The sequence below is a fragment of the Sinohyriopsis cumingii genome, chromosome 10 (assembly GCF_028554795.1).
Source record: "Sinohyriopsis cumingii isolate HCF-2022 chromosome 10, ASM2855479v2, whole genome shotgun sequence".
In the NCBI taxonomy this organism is placed as follows: Eukaryota; Metazoa; Mollusca; class Bivalvia; order Unionida; family Unionidae; genus Sinohyriopsis; species Sinohyriopsis cumingii.
Window position 1 is genome coordinate 2,573,774 of NC_142970.1, and position 21,490 is coordinate 2,595,263.

The following is a 21,490-nucleotide window of genomic DNA, read 5'->3' on the forward strand; positions in this document are numbered from 1 at the left end:
TGTTCGATCATGGTCTTTGCTGATTTGATGTTATAAGTACTTTGATAAGAATAGACCCAGATTTGCTAGAGCACTGTGTCATGTCAGATCATGGTCTTTGCTGATTATTTGACATTTTATGTACTTTGAAAAAAATAAACCAAGATTTGCCAGATCATTGTGTCATGTCAGATCAGGGTCTATGCTATCTGAGTTGGGTACCTGTTATATGTGGATAGAAATGGTATGCAAATTTTAAAAGTTGTGGGTTCTTTTTGTTAAATGATGAACAAGTGTAAGTAATTGTCATGTATATTTAATATAATTGAAAAAATTGATTATTTGGATATGTTTCCACCTAGGACATTGAACAGTGTTACTGTTCTTCAAGTTATTGGGTATGTATGTGTGACTGGTTATTGGGTGATGGAAATGTATTGTACCTGTTTGGAAATTATTGTCTTGAAAAAGCATGCCATGCAAACAAGGGTTGCAAAACAAAGGTATGCATGAACAAAAAGCACCTTTTATATATGCATTTCTCAAGGTAACATACATTTTCTTATTTAATGAAATAATAATAATAATAATAATAATAATAATTTAAAAGGCTTTATTTAATGAAGTTAACTCAGTTACATTATAAAACTATTCTACCTTGAGACCATCTAATATATATGTATAGATTTATACAGAGAGCAGTCAATTACTGTCTGTCTCACACAGGCATACTCACATAAATGGGGATAATATAGAATATGTCTCACACACGCATGCTTACATACATCAGGATGTAGAAAATGTCTCTCTCAGACATGTTCATGTATAGCAATAAAACAATCGGTACATGAGTGAGGCTTAAGACATATAGCAAATAAAACAATTGCTACTTGAGTGAGGCTTAAGACATATAGCAAATAAAACAATCGCTACTTGATTGAGGTTTGAAACATATAGCAAATAAAATAATCACTACTTGAGTGAGGTGTGAGATCTGTAACAAATAAAACAATCACTACTTGAATGAGGTTTGAAACATATAGCAAATAAAACAATCACTACTTGAGTGAGGTGTGAGATGTATAACAAATAAAACAATTGCTACTTGAGTGAGGCTTAAGACATATAACAAATAAAATAATCACTACTTGATTGAGGTTTGAAACATATAGCAAATAAAATAATTGCTACTTGAGTGAGGTGTGAGATGTATAAGAAATAAAACAATCACTACTTGAAAAAAGGCGTAAGACATACATCAAATAAAACAATAAATACTTGGTTAAGGTGCGAGATATATAGCAAATAAAACATTCACTACTTGAGTGAGATGTGAAACATATAACAAATAAAACAATTGCTACTTGATTGGTGTGTGAGACATATAGCAAATAACAATCACTACTTGAGTGAAATGTGAGACATATAACAAATAAAACAATCGTTACTTGAATGAGGTGTGAGACATAATAAATAAAACAATCGCTACTTGAGTGAGGTGTGTGAGATTAGCAAATAAAACAGTCTCTACTTGAGTGAGGTGTGAGACATATAACAAATAAAACAATAGCTACTTGAGTAAGGTGTGAGACTTAATAAATAAAACAATCGCTGCTTGAGTGAGGTGTGAGATGTAGAGCAAATACAATAAGTGCTACATGAGTGAGGTGTGAGATGTATAACAAATAAAACAATCTCTGCTTGAGTGAGATGTGAGACATATAACAAATAAAACAATTGCTACTTGAGTGAAGCAGAAGACATAGCAAATAAAACAATTGTTACCTGAGGGAGGCATAAGACATACAGTGGAACCCCGCTATAACGCGCCCTGCCATAACGCGAATTCGGATATAACGCGGTCGTAGCATGGCTCCCGAAATTTCGTATATTCATTCACACATGGAGAAAAAAAATTTGGAGAAAAGTAAAAAAAAACAAAACAAGAAATTAACTTCATTTTGGGCATGAGATTAGTTGTGACTTTTAAAATAATATGATCGTGGCATGGTTCCTGAAATTTGAAATTCATTTACGTGTATTTTTATCGGACCGTGAAAATATTTGTTTAACGTACGAGAAATAGTGTGTAAAACGTTTATTATAATTTGGTGGAAGAATTTGCGTATGACTTTTAATAATAAACGATCGGAACTTAACAATTTATCCAGGTTCTTTAAGTGATTTTGGAGAAGTGATCGTGTATGAATTCTAAAATAATACGATATATATAACGTACAAGAAATAGTGTGTACAACGCTTGGCTTCTGAAATTTATCAATTTGAACAGGTTGTGGTGAAGCTCCGCATTCTACTCTAGAAGAGAAAACTGGTTTCATTAGGTTTTTGAATTGTTAAGCCGAAGTAAACATTATCGGAAGTGTTACTTATTACGGATCCATGAGTAAAGCCAGTAAATCGTCTTTGTGATTGTCTTCCATGAATTCTGTATACAGTCGTTGCTCAAACAATAGCCGACATGGGCTTCTTATTTAACTGCAATCACAGCCAAGCAGCAGACAAAGCTGTGGTTGATACAAGAGTCGCACAATTTAATAAACATCAAAGGACGAAAGCCGCCAACATGTATGCTGTGCTTGGCGGTGTGATCAAACAACAAACAGTTGAAAGTAAATAATATCCAATACAGACACCGTATGTAGACCCGGGAATAGCTGCATGCAATGACCGTACGATATCAGACGGCAAGTAAATGGTTTCAATATTTTGTTCATCCTATATTTTACACGACGAATTCAGACTATTACAAAATTATTGAATATTTTAAATCTGTACGATTTTCAATGAACTTACATCCATTATGGATGAACTGCATGCCACGACGGCACGGTAGCATACGGTGTTGATACACTTTTCATGATATAGCGATAGTCTGGTATTATCGGTCAATCTGTATTATCGTTCAAACAAATAAAAATTAGTAAATGTTTTTAATGCACAGTAATAACCTATAAATATATTAGCCATCGATTATTTTGAATATATCTTAATTAATGCATTCCAGTTAATATTCATCTGATGATAAGCCGACTTTTGATCATTGTACATGTATACACGTATATGTTCTCGGAAAAAAAGTTAAATATTGTAAAACCCCGCATTAACGCGACCCCGCTTTTAGCGCGATCCGATTTTATGGACCCCGATCATCGCGTTATAGCGGGGTTCCACTGTATAACAAATAAAACAATTGCTACTTGAGTGAGGTGTGAGACGTATAACAAATAAAACAATCACTATTTGAGTGAGGCTTAAGACATACAACAGATAAAACAATTGCTACTTGAGTGAGGTGTAAGAATTATAACAAATAAAGCAATCGCTGCTTGAGTGATTTATAAGACATATAGCAGATTAAACAATCACTACTTGAGTGAGGCATAAGACATGTAACAAATAAAACAATTGCTACTTGAGTGAGGTATGAGACATATAACAAATAAAACAGTCGCTACTTGAGTGAGATATAAGACATATAACAAATAAAACAATCACTACTTGAGTGAGATATGAGACATAACAAATAAAACAATCACTACTTGAGTGAGATGAGACATATAACAAATAAAACAGTCACTAGTTGAGTGAGATATGAGGCATATAACAAATAAAACAATCACTACTTGAGTGAGATATGAGACATATAACAAATAAAACAGTCACTACTTGAGTGAGATATGAGACATATAACAAATAAAACAGTCACTACTTGAGTGAGATATGAGACATATAACAAATGAAACAGTCACTAGTTGAGTGAGATATGAGACATATAACAAATAAAAGTCACTAGTTGAGTGAGATATGAGACATATCACAAATAAAACAATCACTACTTGAGTGAGATATGAGACATATAACAATAAAACAATCACTACTTGAGATACAAGACATATAACAAATAAAACAGTCACTACTTGAGTGAGATATGAGACATATAACAAATAAAACAGTCACTACTTGAGTGAGATATGAGGCATATAACAAATAAAACAATCACTACTTGAGTGAGATATGAGGCATATAACAAATAAAACAATCACTACTTGAGTGAGATATGAGGCATATAACAAATAAAACAGTCACTAGTTGAGTGAGATATGAGACATATAACAAATAAAACAGTCACTACTTGAGTGAAGTGTTGCATGCACATTGTCAGTGTCTGATAGATAAATAAGATATACACTAAGCCCAATAGTAAATGGTGAGAAAGTTCAAATCTGGAATCGTTTTGTCTAAATGGCATTATATCAGTTACTGTATTGCATACACACAAATGTTAGTAAACATTGCGGCCATAATCACAGATTTAGTTGTAACTCGTATTAAATATAAAAATACTCTGTAATTACATACCGGTACACAGTGTGTGGTATGGTACATATAGTATGTTTTTGTTTCCAATTAGGATCACAGAATTGCATGTAATTTGTATAAAATCTTAAGTCACAATGACATACTTTATTCTAATAGTACACATAGCATATCTGTATACTTTGTCTGTAAAAGTACTATGGAGATGTATATAAATGTGCACAATTGAGGTAATTTACAGATAATATCATTTTTCTGGATGGCAGTTTGTAGGTGTACACATGGAGTGGAAATGTTGGAGTTTGATGATCACGGTCTTGTTTGTAGATGAAGTTGCAGCTTTATTACTATGTTTGATGCACTGCACATTTCTTTAAGATGTAGAGAGAATTTTTAATATAGGTTTTTGCATGAAATGAATTGTTTTCTGAGGCAAGGGGAATGCATGCCCTTTTTTCTTTAGTAGACTATTGTACCAGAACAGAATATTGTAAGGAATCAGTACCCATATTTGCATGCATACAACACTTGTCCCATTGCAAACTGCATACACCCAGATCTATCAGATAATATCTGTCACAACACATGTCCCATTGCAAACTGCATACACCCAGATCTGCTGTCAGATAATAACTTGATATGCCACACATCTCATTGAAGCTGTACAGGCTGAGATATGTCATCACACATCTTGTTGAAACTGTACAAGCTGAGATCTATCACCACACATCTCATTGAAACTGTACAGGCTGAGATCTGTTGCCACACATCTCATTGAAACTGTACAGGCCTCAGTGAGATCTATTGCCACACATCTCATTGAAACTGTACAGGCTGAGATCTGTTGCCACACATCTCATTGAAACCGTACAGGCCTCAGTGAGATCTATTGCCACACATCTCATTGAAACTGTACAGGCTGAGATCTGTTGCCACACATCTCATTGAAACTGTACAGGCTGAGCTCTGTGGCAACACATCTCATTGAAACTGTGCAGGCTGAGATCTGTCAAGTAAAGTGCTAACACTACATGCATCCCATTGCAGACTGCACATATTTGGATCTACTGACACGTACTGGAACAGCAAATCCTATTGTAAACTACACAGATTCATATCTTCAGACATAAATTGCTAGCACAACTTATTGCATTGCAGACTGCACAGGCTGAGACAGATCTACTGTCACATAATGAACTGACACATTGCATATTTCACTGTAAACTGCATAAGCTATGTCAGATAATGTGCTAATAGAACTTGTCATTGCAAACTGCATAGACATAGAACTACTGTAATCATGACCTGACGTAACACATTTCTCATTGCAAACTGCATAGACATAGAACTGCTGTCATATTGACCTGACATAACACATTTCTCATTGCAAACTGCATAGACATAGAACTGCTCTCATGATGACCTGACATAACACATTTCTCATTGCAAACTGCATAAGTAGTAAGTAGTTTCTCATGGGTCAGTGGTTCTTTCCTTGGTTTTCCCGGGTTCTTCCTCCACCATTAATCCTGGCCGTCATGAATAGCCTATCGTGTGCTGAAAAATGGCATTAAACCCTACAACAACAGCAAACTGCATGAAAATAGTTCTAATGTCACATAATGTGTTGGTGCAACACATCCCATTTCAAACTGTATTTATAGGTTACTGCATTTGTATGGGAAAATATGAACAAGTTTTTCGGATGTAATACTGCACAACCTTGGGAGTCCAGCATATCCATCCGACAAAAGGAGTTCATATTGCCTAAGGCTTATTTATATAAACAAAATACACTACAAGAAACAAACTAAATGAATGTATGCTGTATTCCAAACGAAATACACAAGCACAGATTCATCATTACACAACAACAACATTATTAATGCGCACATAACTCCGTCCAGATAAATTTGAACTTAGTTGCATGCTAGATATCAGTTTCGAAAGAAAATGGCATTTTTGTCTACTTAAAATTGAAATTTGGAGTCTTATTGTGAATGAATGTGCATTGCAGCAACTTTTCCATTTGATCTGAAATGAATAGATTTTTATTTTTGTCGATTTTACGAAATTTCTTGATTATTAACTGGATTTATATGTGACAATTCCACATGAAATACATCGGATTGAAGAAGCAAGGGAGAAACATGTTGACATCTGCAAATGTGTTTCTGTTTCTGTTACTGAATGTTTGAAATCATAATGTGGGAAAAATATGAAGTCTTTCAATTGCAATTATCAAAAAGATGCTATAGAATTTAATGCTTATTTCATTTTGAGTGCAGTAAGAAGGATGTAATTGCACTTACATTCGAAATTACAGTACAATTTCAAAATGTGTAATCAAATTGAGAACCTGTGACATGGCTCATGTAATTCAAATTTGCAGAACTAAGAAAGTACATTTTGAGGAAATTCAGGATGTAAAATTGTATGTATATTTTTTTGCCATTGTTATTACCAGCTAAAGAAGACAGTTCATGCCTTGTCACTTGCATGTTATTTGAAAGGACCTTTTCAGGTGTCTACTGTATAGCTAGCCTACTTCATTCAGAAACAAATTTCATCAACCAAAACATAAGGCGCCTACTACGCAAGTGTACATGATTTGTTTACAAATCAAAAGTGCTGATGTCTGCATCCATTGTTTGTTTATAATAGAAAGTAGTTCCTTTATGCACGTGAATGTAATATGAAGGTGTGCAATATTGTAAAATACTGAATGATTCTGACAATGTAAAGTTAATGGAGAAAAAAATGAGCATATAATAAAGAGTAAGATCTGATGTTATATAATGACCTGACACAACAAAGAGCTCATTGTAAACTGCTTACTTAGATCTGATGACACATGCCATTGTACAATGGTTAGATCTGTTATATAATGACCTGACAAAACAAAGAGCTCATTGTAAACTGCTTACCTAGATCTGATGTTATTTAATGACCTGACACAACAAAGAGCTCATTGTAAACTGCTTACTTAGATCGGATGGCACAATCCCATTGTACAATGGTTAGATTTAATGTCTCATGAGGTGCTGACAGAACACATTACATTGTAAACTGCTTAAATCCAGATCAGCTGTCATATAATGGCCGGGCACAATACATGTCCCATTGTAAACTGCATAAATCCAGATCAGCTGTCACATAATGGCCTGGCACAATACATATCCCATTGTAAACTCCATAAATCCAGATCAGCTGTCACATAATGGACTGGCACAATACATATCCCATTGTAAACTCCATAAATCCAGATCAGCTGTCACATAATGGCCTGGCACAATACATATCCCATTGTAAACTGCTTAAATCCAGATCAGCTGTCACATAATGGCCTGGCACAATACATATCCCATTGTAAACTGCATAAATCCAGATCAGCTGTCACATAATGGCCTGGCACAATACATATCCCATTGTAAACTGCTTAAATCCAGATCAGCTGTCATATAATGGCCTGGCACAATACATATCCCATTGTAAACTGCTTAAATCCAGATCAGCTGTCATATAATGGCCTGGCACAATACATATCGCATTGTAAACTGCATAGATCCAGATTTTCGGTTGCATAATGTGTAGGCATAATACATATTAAATTGCAAACTGGTTAGACCCAGATCTTTTGTCACATAATGTGCTGACACAAGAAATGTCCCATTGTAAACTGCATTGACCCAGATCAGCTGCCACAAAATAACCCAAGACTCAAAATGGTATCAGGAAAATAGACTAGATTCTTTTGTATGAGTGCATTAATCATAGCAGGTCAGGGTTGATGTTTCTCCACTTAAGTGTGTGTGTTGTGTGTGGGAACGGTGATGCATTAGCATCTATACCCATGAAAATAATATTTTGGCATGGACGTAAAACAATAGACAGAATCCTTTTCTCCTAGACATACTGATAAGTCCAAAATTGGAACAAAGTTTTAGAGTTGCTGACCCATTTTACAGGTCTCATGGTGGAGCCTTTAAAGTCTTTCAAACTTGTATTGTTGTTACTAATACCCAAAGTAAGTTAGCAACCCTTAAAAAATTATTTAAATATTTGTAAGTAAAACCATTGTTTTTGTAATATTTTGAATTAAAGGCTTAATTTAGATCCCAGGTAAGTTTCTGTCATGGCTTCATAGGTTTGCTGAAGTCCATAGTTCTAAGCATGGGTAACAGTCCAGCAAAGTAAAAACTTGTATAGTTGCCACTTATGTAAATTTGTGAACAGATTTTTTCTGTGTACAAAATTATGTATAAAAATTATATAATTAGGAGGTGAGCCAGTGCTTAATTCACCATTTTAAAAAAAAAAGAAGAAATAGAGCTGTATGATAAATATAGGTACTGTATTGTCTGTATTTTTTCATGTACCATCAACCCATAAAATTATTATTATTATTTTTGTCTCCTTTTTTGGTACAGAGAACTGAAGACTGGTTTAAATTTGCCATCCTCTTTTTTGGTACAGAGAACTGAAGACTGGTTTAAATTTGCCATCCCCTTTTTTGGTACAGAGAACTGAAGACTGATTTAAATTTGCCATCCCCTTTTTTGAAACAGAGAACAGAAGACTGGTTTAAATTTGCCAACTTTTGTGTTCTCGAGATGATGATAATGTTCTTTTATCTTTAATTAAATCTGATGTTAAGAAGAATATAGATAGATCAGTACTTCACATTACTAGCTTAAAGGTGTACAAAAATTAATGACCTCATTACTTTTTATGGAAAAGTATAGGCTGTTAATTTACCATACATACAGTTATATAGATTTTAATAATGACAGTGTTGGTGTATGTATATCAGTTATATAGATTTTAATAATGACAGTGTTGGTGTACGTATATCAGTTATATAGATTTTAATAATGACAGTGTTGGTGTACGTATATCAGTTATATAGATTTTAATAATGACAGTGTTGGTGTACGTATATCAGTTATATAGATTTTAATAATGACAGTGTTGGTGTACGTATATCTCTTTATGTATAAATGTTCAGCATGACAAGTTTAAAAGAATTTATTTCCTTGTAAAACCTAATGTATTTACTTTCCAATTACTGGTAAACAATTATTAAAATTCCTGTAAGCTGTCCTGAAATATTTCAGGAATTTAGTTTCTTTTCTCAGAATAATTAGAGTCAAGCATCACGTTAGGATTCTTTCAACATTTGAGTACTGATGTAACCTTAAGATAAAATGAAATTCAAATGGCATATATATCTAAGCATGCTAAATTTTCATTGATGGATAAATTACTTCTAGTATTATGTATAGTTGTAAGTTTTTAGTTGGAATTATAAGTTTGTGCTTTAAATGTTTTAAAACAATGAAACCATTTTCCATACTATGTGGGAGACTTCATTCTAGCTACCTAATTGTTCAGCTAGTGGGCTCTTAGTAAAGGAAAATAATAGATACATTGATCCCTCTCTATAAAACTGCTCAGGGGAGATAATATAATATTGATACCAAAACTACATTATCTCTGAAATATCATTATGTATGTTTTTTATGTTTTAGATGTTGTCTAATGTTGTAAAGCACTTAGAGCTTCTGAAGATTTATACTATTCAAAGTCCTCATTATTATTATTATTACATGACCATGCTGTCATAGGGACTTTGCTATGATGAGATGGGATATATGACCATGCTGTCATAGGGACTGCTATGATGAGATGGGATATATGACCATGCTGTCATAGGGACTGCTATGATGAGATGGGATATATGACCATGCTGTCATAGGGACTGTGATATAATGAGGCAATTTACATTGATAAACCACTGTACTATGTTTAGGGGAAAAATTGCTGTTGAAACTCCATGAAAATGTCTTAGGAATTCTAGTGTCATACTTTGTGTGCCAGGTTGAAGAAACTCCAAGAGGATGAGGAGGCTGAAAGAGAGGTTCGGGAGGCTAAAGAACTTGAGCTACGGCGGCAGAGGGAACTTGAACGAGAGAAGCGTAAAAAGGAGGAGTATGCCAAGAAGTTGGAGGAAATGAGGAAAAAACAAGCTGAGGAGGAACAAAGAAAAGCTGGTAAAGTTAACCTTTATTTTCTTATTTATGATGGTATTAGTTGTGTAAAATATCTACATTCTCCTTTAAATGCACATAAATTTAGTTTTAGTTAATTAATGTGTGTAACATGTTTCATTCTCCAAAATATACCTCATGATCAAAATCACACAAGAGCTACACCTCATCATCTAAGTCACAACAGAGCTACACCTCATCATCCAAGTCACAACAGAGCTACACCTCATCATCCAAGTCACAACAGAGCTACACCTCATCATCCAAGTCACAACAGAGCTACACCTCATCATCCAAGTCACAACAGAGCTACACCTCATCATCCAAGTCACAACAGAGCTACACCTCATCATCCAGGGGGGCGCTCACCAGTTATTATGTACTTTTGAGAGAGTGATGTATATAAGGTGAAGTTGGTTGCATTTAAAACATGCACAGTGGAAAGAATGTTGGCACTCCTCTATGCTACATTAATGTAATGTAGATGATATTTCTTTGGATATTGTACTTTTGGAAATTGTACATATTCTAAGCAAACTGCTAACTAAAATGACTGTTCCATTGTGCTAAAAAAATCAGCCTGAATTAGCCCTAAGTACACTATCCATAGCAGCTGTTAAAATAGGGAAAATGAATTTTGCCAGACTGGAAAATACCAGCTATTGAAAGTGCAATGAATGAATTACCAACTACTGGTATATAAAATGTGAAAAAAAGTTATTAGCTCTTTTTTATACAATTTACCTCTGAAGTTGAGGAAGTGAAAATGACCAAGTGGAGCTAGCACTTTTTTGAAAGGTGCACATCTGGAGTAAGGCCAAGCTGTATATTCTATAACCCATATTACACCCATCAATCATACACCAAAATAAAGGGAATTAAAGGTTCTTTGAATTATACCTAAGAGATACAAGGTCTTTTTTAAATAGCCAGTATAACCAGTGAGGAAAGCCAGGGAAATTCTTTTTCTTTAAAATTTTGACCCTTTGCAAAATACGAAACTGTAGAGCGCCACCCCAAGTTACAACAGAGCTACACCTCATCATCCAAGTCACAACAGAGCTACACCTCATCATCCAAGTCGGGGCCCCGAGTGGCCGAGTGGTCTAAAGCGCTCTTCGTTACGGATCACTGCCATCTCACCTCTGTCTGCGGCGGTTCGAGTCTAAGATTCAGCCAATATGGGCATGTGAGAAAGCTTGCCAGTAGCTTCTCGTGGGTCGGTGGTTCTTTCCGGGGTTTTCCGGGTTCTTCCTCCACCATTAATACTGGCCGCCATGTATAGCCTATCGTGCTGAAAATTGGCGTTAAACCCTACAACAACAACAACATCATCATCCAAGTCACAACAAAGCTACACCTCATCATTCAAGTCACAAGAGAGCTACACCTCATGATCTAGCACATTTAATGTAATAATCAAAATAACAACAGAACTATACCTCATAATCTATCACATGTAATGCAATAATTTTATTTATAACAGAGCTATACCTCATTTAGTACACTGAATGTAATCCAAGTTAAAGCAGAGTAACATGTCATCATTAGCAAATTTAATGTAATAATCCAAATTACAACAGAGCTATACATCATAATCTATCACATTTAATGTAATACTCCAAATTACAACAGAGCTATACACAATGATCTATCACATTTATTGTAATCCAGATTACAACAGAGCTATACATCATGATCTATCACATTTAATGTAATCCTAATTACAACAGAGCTATACATCATGATCTATCACATTTAATGTAATCCTAATTACAACAGAGTTATACAAGAAAGTCATACATCTTGATCTATGATATTTAATGTAAGAATCAAAATTACAACAGACCAATTTCAGCAACTTCTACTGGAGTTCTACTTTACCAAAGTTACGGCTTGATAAATCACCACCTGCTGTCATATGCAATGTATCACTGGAATTAACGAGTCATGTGATATTAATTGACTTGCTTAAGTAGTTAGTCCAATATAGTGTTGCTTTTTTAGCTTAGAAAATTAAATTTGAATTGAAAGTAACATCCAGTTACACTTTTAGTTTAAAATAAAATCAGGTGTTTTTTTTACAATCTTTTGTATTTATTGTCAAGTCCACATTATTGGGAATAGGGACATGTCAGTCACTTCTCTATAGCTGGAATCTGCAGTGTTGTCATCATAAAGCATTTGTTAAGTGTTTGGTTCATGTTTCTCAATTTGTATGTCTTAATCTCCTTGATAGATTTTTACTGTACTCAGCATGAATCATTATGAAGCTAAGACAATTTGTTCTCTGACATGCTCACTCACACATGTTACCTTGGTTCGAGTCTCGGATTTGGCTAATGTGGTTATGTGAGAAAGCTTGCCAGTAGCTTCTCGTGGGTCGGTGGTTCTTTCCGGGGTTTTTCCGGGTTCTTCCTCCACCATTAATACTGGCCACCATGTATAGCCTATCTTGTGCTGAAAAATGGCGTTAAACCCTACAACAACAACATGTTACCTTGGAATCAAGGTCATATGCTTATTTTTAAATAACCCCCTTGATAGATTTTTTATATACTTAAAATAAATCAGTATGAAGCTGAGACAGTTTGTCCAGTGACATGCATGCTTGAAAATTTACATTATCATTTTGGTTATACTTCCTAAATCACTTGATGAATTTTCTTTGGCATAGGATAAATTATTCTGAAATTAATAATTCATTCTGCAAAATGCTTTCTCAACCATTTGTACCTTATGATCAAGGTCATGCATTTTACAGCAGTTATTTGGGCTCAATATGCATGTCACCTTGTTGTGAAAGTTATCAAATTGTTAGATAATTTTGGTCAAATCCACATTAGAGGAAGTGGAGACAGCAGTCACTTTTTCTGCTGCATCTATGTTGTCTCCATTTTTATTTGGGTTTTGTTTAAGGTTTCTTTTGCAAACTGATATATTTACTATCTACATGGATTAATCTGTTCATACTTGATATGAATCATTAGGAATCAAAGGAAATTCGTTATGCAGCACTCTTGCCCCCTTTGACCTTGGGTTCAAGGTCATGTTAATATGTTGGTTCAAGTTTTGATTATATTTCCATAACCTTGGATAAATCATCATTAATAAAAGATAATTGATTTGCAATCCTGGCTGACCTTTTTGACCAGCAAGGTCTTGAGTGGATGCTCAACATTCTTACCCTGGCCTGCCTCGGATGCGGGAGGTCGTGGGTTTGATCCCCGGCCGAGTCATACCAGAGACTTAAAAAATGGTACTAACAGCTGCCTCGCTTGGCATTCAGCATTAAGAGGTTAGTGTTAGGACTGGTCGGCCTGGTGTTAGGATAATGTGACTGGGTTGGACATCATGCTACATGTCTGCGGCATGATGCCCCAGTGCTAGACATCACTATAAACTGCCACATTGCAGACATCGTAGCAATATGACTGAAAAATTGTTAAAGCTATGTTAAAAATCAAAATCACATCACATCTTACCCTGGCCATCTTGTCAAACAGTTTGGTTATTAAATTGTTGTTGTTGCATGATTTTAATGGCACTTTTAACGTATTATTGACTGTATCTTGCCAAGAATATCAGAGTAAGTACTTTTTGCAAGGATACAGTAAGGAAGCCAGCCTGGGCAGGTACTGAGCTGCAAGCCTTAGGCTAGTCCAAATCTCTCCAGTTTGCCTTTTAAGGCTTATTAGGGCCCCTGAATATTGAAATTATTTATTCCTGTCATAAACTTGTAATATTTTCAAATCAGTTGATTAAATAAGATATAATCACACAAATAAGACTGCATAATAGGCCTGGTGTACCTTTTGTATCAATACACAAATAGCCAAAGACTCAGGGATGTGGAATAGGTCTGATGAGGAATAGGCCTGATGTGGAATAGGTCTGATGAGGAATAGGCCTGATGAGGAATAGGTTTGATGTGGAATAGGCCTGATGAGCCATCTGTATCAATACACATGGACTCAGGAATTTAGTGGAATAGGCCTGATGCATTGCCACTATCAATACCCAATAAATAATGACTTGATCTAATGTACCAACTCTACCAATACACAAAGATTTGGTAATGTGTACTAGATCTAATGTACCAACTCTACCAATACACAAATAAAGATTCGGTAATGTGTACTAGATCTAATGCACCAACTCTACCAATACACAAATAAAAATTCAGTAATGTGTACTAGATCTAATGTATCAACTCAATCAATACACAAATAAAGATTCAGTAATGTGTACTAGATCGAATGCACTAACTCTACCAATACACAAATAAAGATTCAGTAATGTATACTAGATCTAATGCACCAACTCTACCAATACACAAATAAAGATTCAGTAATGTGTACTAGATCTAATGTATCAACTCAATCAATACACAAATAAAGATTCAGTAATGTGTACTAGATCGAATGCACCAACTCTACCAATACACAAATAAAGATTCAGTAATGTGTACTAGATCTAATGTACCAACTCTACCAATACACAAATAAAGATTCAGTAATGTGTACTAGATCTAATGTACCAACTCAATCAATACACAAATAAAGATTCAGTAATGTGTACTAGATCTAATGTACCAACTCTACCAATACACAAATAAAGATTCAGTAATGTGTACTAGATCTAATGCACCAACTCTACAAATACACAAATAAAGATTTCACCTGATATGAATTGTTCTAATGCATCAGTAAACAAATAAATCAAGATTCATGTGATGTGGATTCGTCCTAATGCACCCTCATGTATTTTAGAAGAGGTGACTAATGGAGTCTGTTTTATACAGGAACAAGCTGACCTTGCGTTTTTTGGATTTGCACTGTTAGCTTTGTTTTGTATGCCTTATTCAGGAGTTTGGGAATATCTATACCTTTATCTTGTTTTGTGTTCCTTGTTTGGGAGTTTTTGCATCTTATGTACCGTTAGCTTTGTCTGATGGTGCTTATTTAATACCGCCTGGTTTCTAATCTCCCATTCATATAAAAAATCTTAGAAATGGTTGTTCTATCCCAGCTTGTATCTCATCTAAATTCAAACAGTCTTTCTAGCAATGTACAATCTGCATATCGCCCTTGCCACAGTACTGAAACTACTCTTCTAAAAGTAGTTAATGACATTCTCTGTGCGTTGGATAGCGGAAAGATTACAGTCCTCACCCTCCTTGATTTGTCTGCAGCACTTGACATAATAGACCATGATATATTACTTCACCATCTTCAGCATGTATTTGGCATTCATGGTACAGCCTTACTGTGGCTCAAGTCCTACTTGGTCAACAGGACACAAATTATATCTGCAAATGGAATACACTCCAGCCCAGTTGATCTATGTTGTGGTGTTCTACAGGGGTCTGTTCTTGGATGTGTTCTCTTCATTCTGTACACTCAGTCACTCTCAAGTGTCATAGATCATCATCCAGTGTCTCACCAATTGTACGCTGATGACACCCAAATATACAAATCTAGCCACCCAACCGAAGTTGATGCTACCATCCAAGGTGTAGAGAAGTGCATTTCTGATGTGAAATCATGGATGACATGTAACAAGCTGCAGATGAATGATGATAAAACTGAGGCCATTCTGATCACAACACAAAGACTTTCTCATTCACATCCTTTGCCTCAAACAATAAATATCAGCAACACCAACATTAAATTCACACAATCAGTACGAGACCTAGGTGTTACTCTGAACAGTACTCTCACATTGTACCAACATATCATGAACATATGCAAGGCTGCATATCTTGAGCTGAGACGCATCAGCTCAATTCGCAAATATCTTTCCGTTGATGCCACTAAAATACTTGTGTGTTCATTAGTACTTTCAAGACTGGACTATTGTAACTCAATTCTATCTGGTTCATCTCAATATCTGCTCCAGAAACTTCAAAAGGTTCAAAACACAGCTGCTCGGATCATACTTAGAGTACCACGTTCAGAGCACACCTCCCCGCTGCTCTGTACCCTACACTGACTATCCATTCCATCCAGAAACAAACACAAAATTTGTTCTCTGTGCTACGTTTCACTGTCGGACTCTAGTCCAACATACCTATCCAACCTCACCCATGTGTACACACCAGCAAGATACTTACGCTCCTATTCTGACAATTGTATACTCATTATTCCCACTATGAAAACAAATTCATATGGACAGCATTCTTTTGCATACCAGGGCCCAGCAATGTGGAATGAATTGCCCAGTGAATTTAGACACAAAGACACAGTGATCACATTCAAGAGAGCTCTCAAAACTCACTTATTTCGACTGCAAGATAAACTTAAAGACCTAATAATGTTTCCTACCTTAAATATTGTCAGCATGTTTTTTTTGTTTTTTTGAATGTGTTCTCATTTCATGGTGTTTGTTTTTGTAATCATATTATTTTATGTTTTTTATCTTATAGCGCTTAGAGCTTCTAAAGATTATGCGTTATACAAAGTCCTCATTATTATTATTATTATTATTTATTTTTGGTTGGAGGGGTTTTTATTCCTGTGTACTTTAACATTTTGTTTGCCATTACAGCTTATACTACTTAGCTTTTACCTAGCACTCTTTGGCCAGGATTGTGCTAATGTGCCATTAAACTTGAATCATATATACTGGGTACATACATAGTTAAATAAATAAATGACTAAATAAATCAAATAATATGAATTCTTTTTTTAATGAAAAAATACGTTATGAAATGAGCACAGAATGCAAAAATGACTCTCTTGTTTACCAAATAAATTATGCCTGTTTTATCCAAAAGTCAGAAAATATCTTGGTTTTATTCCCACTATGAAAACAAATTCATATGGACAGCATTCTTTTGCATACCAGGGCCCAGCAATGTGGAATGAATTGCCCAGTGAATTTAGACACAAAGACACAGTGATCACATTCAAGAGAGCTCTCAAAACTCACTTATTTCGACTGCAAGATAAACTTAAAGACCTAATAATGTTTCCTACCTTAAATATTGTCAGCATGTTTTTTTTGTTTTTTTGAATGTGTTCTCATTTCATGGTGTTTGTTTTTGTAATCATATTATTTTATGTTTTTTATCTTATAGCGCTTAGAGCTTCTAAAGATTATGCGTTATACAAAGTCCTCATTATTATTATTATTATTATTTATTTTTGGTTGGAGGGGTTTTTATTCCTGTGTACTTTAACATTTTGTTTGCCATTACAGCTTATACTACTTAGCTTTTACCTAGCACTCTTTGGCCAGGATTGTGCTAATGTGCCATTAAACTTGAATCATATATACTGGGTACATACATAGTTAAATAAATAAATGACTAAATAAATCAAATAATATGAATTCTTTTTTTAATGAAAAAATACGTTATGAAATGAGCACAGAATGCAAAAATGATTCTCTTGTTTACCAAATAAATTATGCCTGTTTTATCCAAAAGTCAGAAAATATCTTGGTTTTGAGTTATATATGAAGATACCATTTAATGGCAACAATTTATATCTTATCACTTCATTATTAAGTGTGATATTCAAAATATTTCATGAGCTAAGATTTTATATTGATATCTGCCCTGATTCAGAGGAAGCAGAGAGGCGTCGCCTTGAAGAAGAGGAGGAGCGAAAGCGAGAAGCAGAGATGTTGGCTGCAATGGAGGAAGAAGAGAGAATTGAATATGAAAAGCGCAAACAGCTGGAGGAGGAGGAGAGACAAAAGAGAGAGGCAGAGGAAAAGTAAGAACATTAAATTCCTGAATATCATGTTCAACCACAGTAAAAATTAAAATTCGGATTACCCAGGACAATTTTTGTCTGGACAATGGATCTTTTCCAAATAAAATATTATCTTGGGAATGTACATCCAGTAGGTACACAGTGTCATGACCATTCTTGATGACATTACCAAAATTACATTTTCTTTTAATTGATTGTAAATTGAGAAAGTCTGATGACATATTTCACTTTACCTTCTAAAGTGTGAATGTTGTGTGACTTATTGCATTATTGCAGCAACTTATTCCTTGATTGGCAACAATACCACTGTCAAACTAATTTGGAGATAATACATCAAATGTTCTTTGTTTACAAAGAAGTGAGCTTGTTGTTGCTGTTTTGGCACTAATGGTTGAGGACAAACCCTGGAAAACCACAGTGAGAACTGTCAACCCACAGAAAGCTACTGGCAAGCTTTCTTACATACCACTGAGAACTGTCAACCCACAGAAAGCTACTGGCAAGCTTTCTTACATACCAATGAGAACTGTCAACCCACAGAAAGCTACTGGCAAGCTTTCTTACATACCACTGAGAACTGTCAGCCCACAGAAAGCTACTGGCAAGCTTTCTTACATACCATTGAGCACTGTCAACCCACAGAAAGCTACTGGCAAGCTTTCTTACATACCCATGTTGGTTGAGACCAAGACACAGACCTTAGTGAACAGAAGTGAGATGGCAATTATCGGTAAAGGCAAGCACTTTAGTTCAATTGGCCACTCCAACAGTGAGCTTGTCAAATGAATGACTGCTTATAACCTGGTATCTTTTAATGATGTTAATACCATTACTGTCAGAATGTAGCAATAGTTCAACTGTATAGACACTGTATTAATACCATTATTGTCAGAATGTAGTGATAGTGCAACTGCACAGACACCATATTAAAGCCATGGCTGTCAGAATGTAGGGATAATTCAACTGTATAGACACTGTATTAATACCATGGTTGTCAGAATGTAGTGACAGTTCAGCTGTATAGACACTGTATTAATGCCATGGCTGTCAGAATGTAGTGATAGTGCAACTACATAGACACTGTATTAATACCATGGCTGTCAGAATGTAGTGATAATGCAACTGCACAGACACTGTATTAATACCATGGTTGTCAGAATGTAGTGACAGTTCAACTGCACAGACACTGTATTAATACCATGGCTGTCAGAATGTAGTGATAATGCAACTGCACAGACACTGTATTAATACCATGGTTGTCAGAATGTAGTGACAGTTCAACTGCACAGACACTGTATTAATACCATGGCTGTCAGAATGTAGTGACAGTCCAACTGTATTGACACTGTATTAATACCATGGTTGTCAGAATGTAGTTATAGTGCAACTGCACCGACACCGTATTAATGCTATGGCTGTCAGAATGTAGTGATAGTGCAACTGTATAGACACTGTATTAATGCCATGGCTGTCAGAATGTAGTGATAGTATAACTGTATAGACACTGTATTAATGTCATGGCTGACAGAATGTAGTGATAGTGCAACTGTACAGACACTGTATTAATGCCATGGCTGTCAGAATATAGTGATAGTGAAACTGTATAGACACTGTATTAATGCCATGGCTGTCAGAATGTATAGTACAACTGTATAGACACTGTATTAATGTCATGGCTGTCAGAATGTAGAGATAGTTCATCTGTATAGACACTGGTTTAAGTAAAAGATTATGCTGATGTGTTTCAGTAACTACTTGGCATGGTGTTGTTGGTTTTGTATTGTTGGCTTGGTGATATTGGATTGGTATTGTTGGCAATGTTGGCTTGGTTTGACACTGAGCATTTAGAGTAAGTATTTGATTGGATGCTGTTTGATTGGTGCTATTACTTGCAGTAGTATGTTGTTATAACACACTACTCAAGTGACTACCCTTCATTGCCGGCAGTTTTATTTTTTTGTATTCTTCTTTATTTTGTGCATATTTATGGAGGTTATTCCATGAAATTAAATACCTATAAATATGCAAATTAAATACCATTAAATATGCAAATTAAAGACCTTTAAATACACAAATTAAATACCTTTAAACATGCAAATTAAAGACCTTTAAATATGCAAATTAATATCTTTAAATATGCAAACAGACAGAACCATGAATTATAGAGCACATGAAAATGTCTCATTTTTGCCCAGCCATAAAAAATGATACCCGTGAATGACCATTCCAGACAGTATTTATCAAAGTGACAAAACACAGCAGTATGGATAATTCATGATACCCATGAATGACAGTTCTAGACAGTATTTATCAGAGTGACAAAACACAGCAGTATGGATAATTCATGATACCCATGAATGACAGTTCCAGACAGTATTTATCAGAGTGACAAAACACAGCAGTATGGATAATCAATGATACCCATGAATGACAGTTCTAAACAGTATTTATCAGTGACAAAACACAGCAGTATGGATAATCAATGATACCCATGAATGACAGTTCTAGACAGTATTTATCAATGTGACAAAACACAGCAGTATGGATAATTCATGATACCAATGAATGACAGTTCTAGACAGTATTTATCAACATGACAAAACACAGCAGTATGGATAATTCATGATACCCATGAATGACAGTTCTAGACAGTATTTATCAACATGACAAAACACAGCAGTATGGATAATTCATGATACCCATGAATGACAGTTCTAGACAGTATTTATCAACATGACAAAACACAGCAGTATGGATAATTCATGATACCAATGAATGACAGTTCTAGACAGCATTTATCAAAGTGACAAAACACAGCAGTATGGGTAATCAATGATACCCATGAATGACAGTTCTAGACAGTATTTATCAAAGAGACAAAACACAGCAGTATGGATAATTCATGATACCCATGAATGACAGTTCTAGACAGTATTTATCAGAGTGACAAAACACAGCAGTATGGATAATCCATAAATGACAGTTCTAGACAGTATTTATCAAAGTGACAAAACACAGCTGTATCGATAATTCATGATACCCATGAATGACAGTTCTAGACAGTATTGTATTATCAGAGTGACAAAACACAGCAGTATGGATAATCAATGATACCCATAAATGACAGTTCTAGACAGTATTTATCAAAGTGACAAACACAGCAGTATGGATAATTCATGATACCTATGAATGACAGTTCTAGTCAGTATTTATCAGAGTGACAAAACACAGCAGTATGGATAATTCATGATACCCATGAATGACAGTTCTAGACAGTATTTATCAAAGTGACAAAACACAGCAGTAATCCGATTACACTGTACTTGTGTGGATTAAAGTTAACTGCTCCACGTTCTAGCAAATGTCATTTGATTCAATTTAAAAATCAACAAATATTAT

The 21,490-nt window shown here is 35.0% G+C and overlaps 1 protein-coding gene across 1 annotated transcript in view; it reads left to right on the forward strand.

The window, feature by feature from the left end:
• LOC149789493 (uncharacterized) overlaps positions 1 to 21,490 on the forward strand; it is a 328,072-nt gene that overhangs the window by 293,823 nt on the left and 12,759 nt on the right. Inside the window, exons 25-26 of the mRNA XM_089971520.1 lie at positions 10,198 to 10,370; positions 17,941 to 18,091. Of these exons, the coding sequence (XP_089827646.1) occupies positions 10,198 to 10,370; positions 17,941 to 18,091 (324 nt within the window). The remainder of the gene's footprint in view (positions 1 to 10,197; positions 10,371 to 17,940; positions 18,092 to 21,490) is intronic.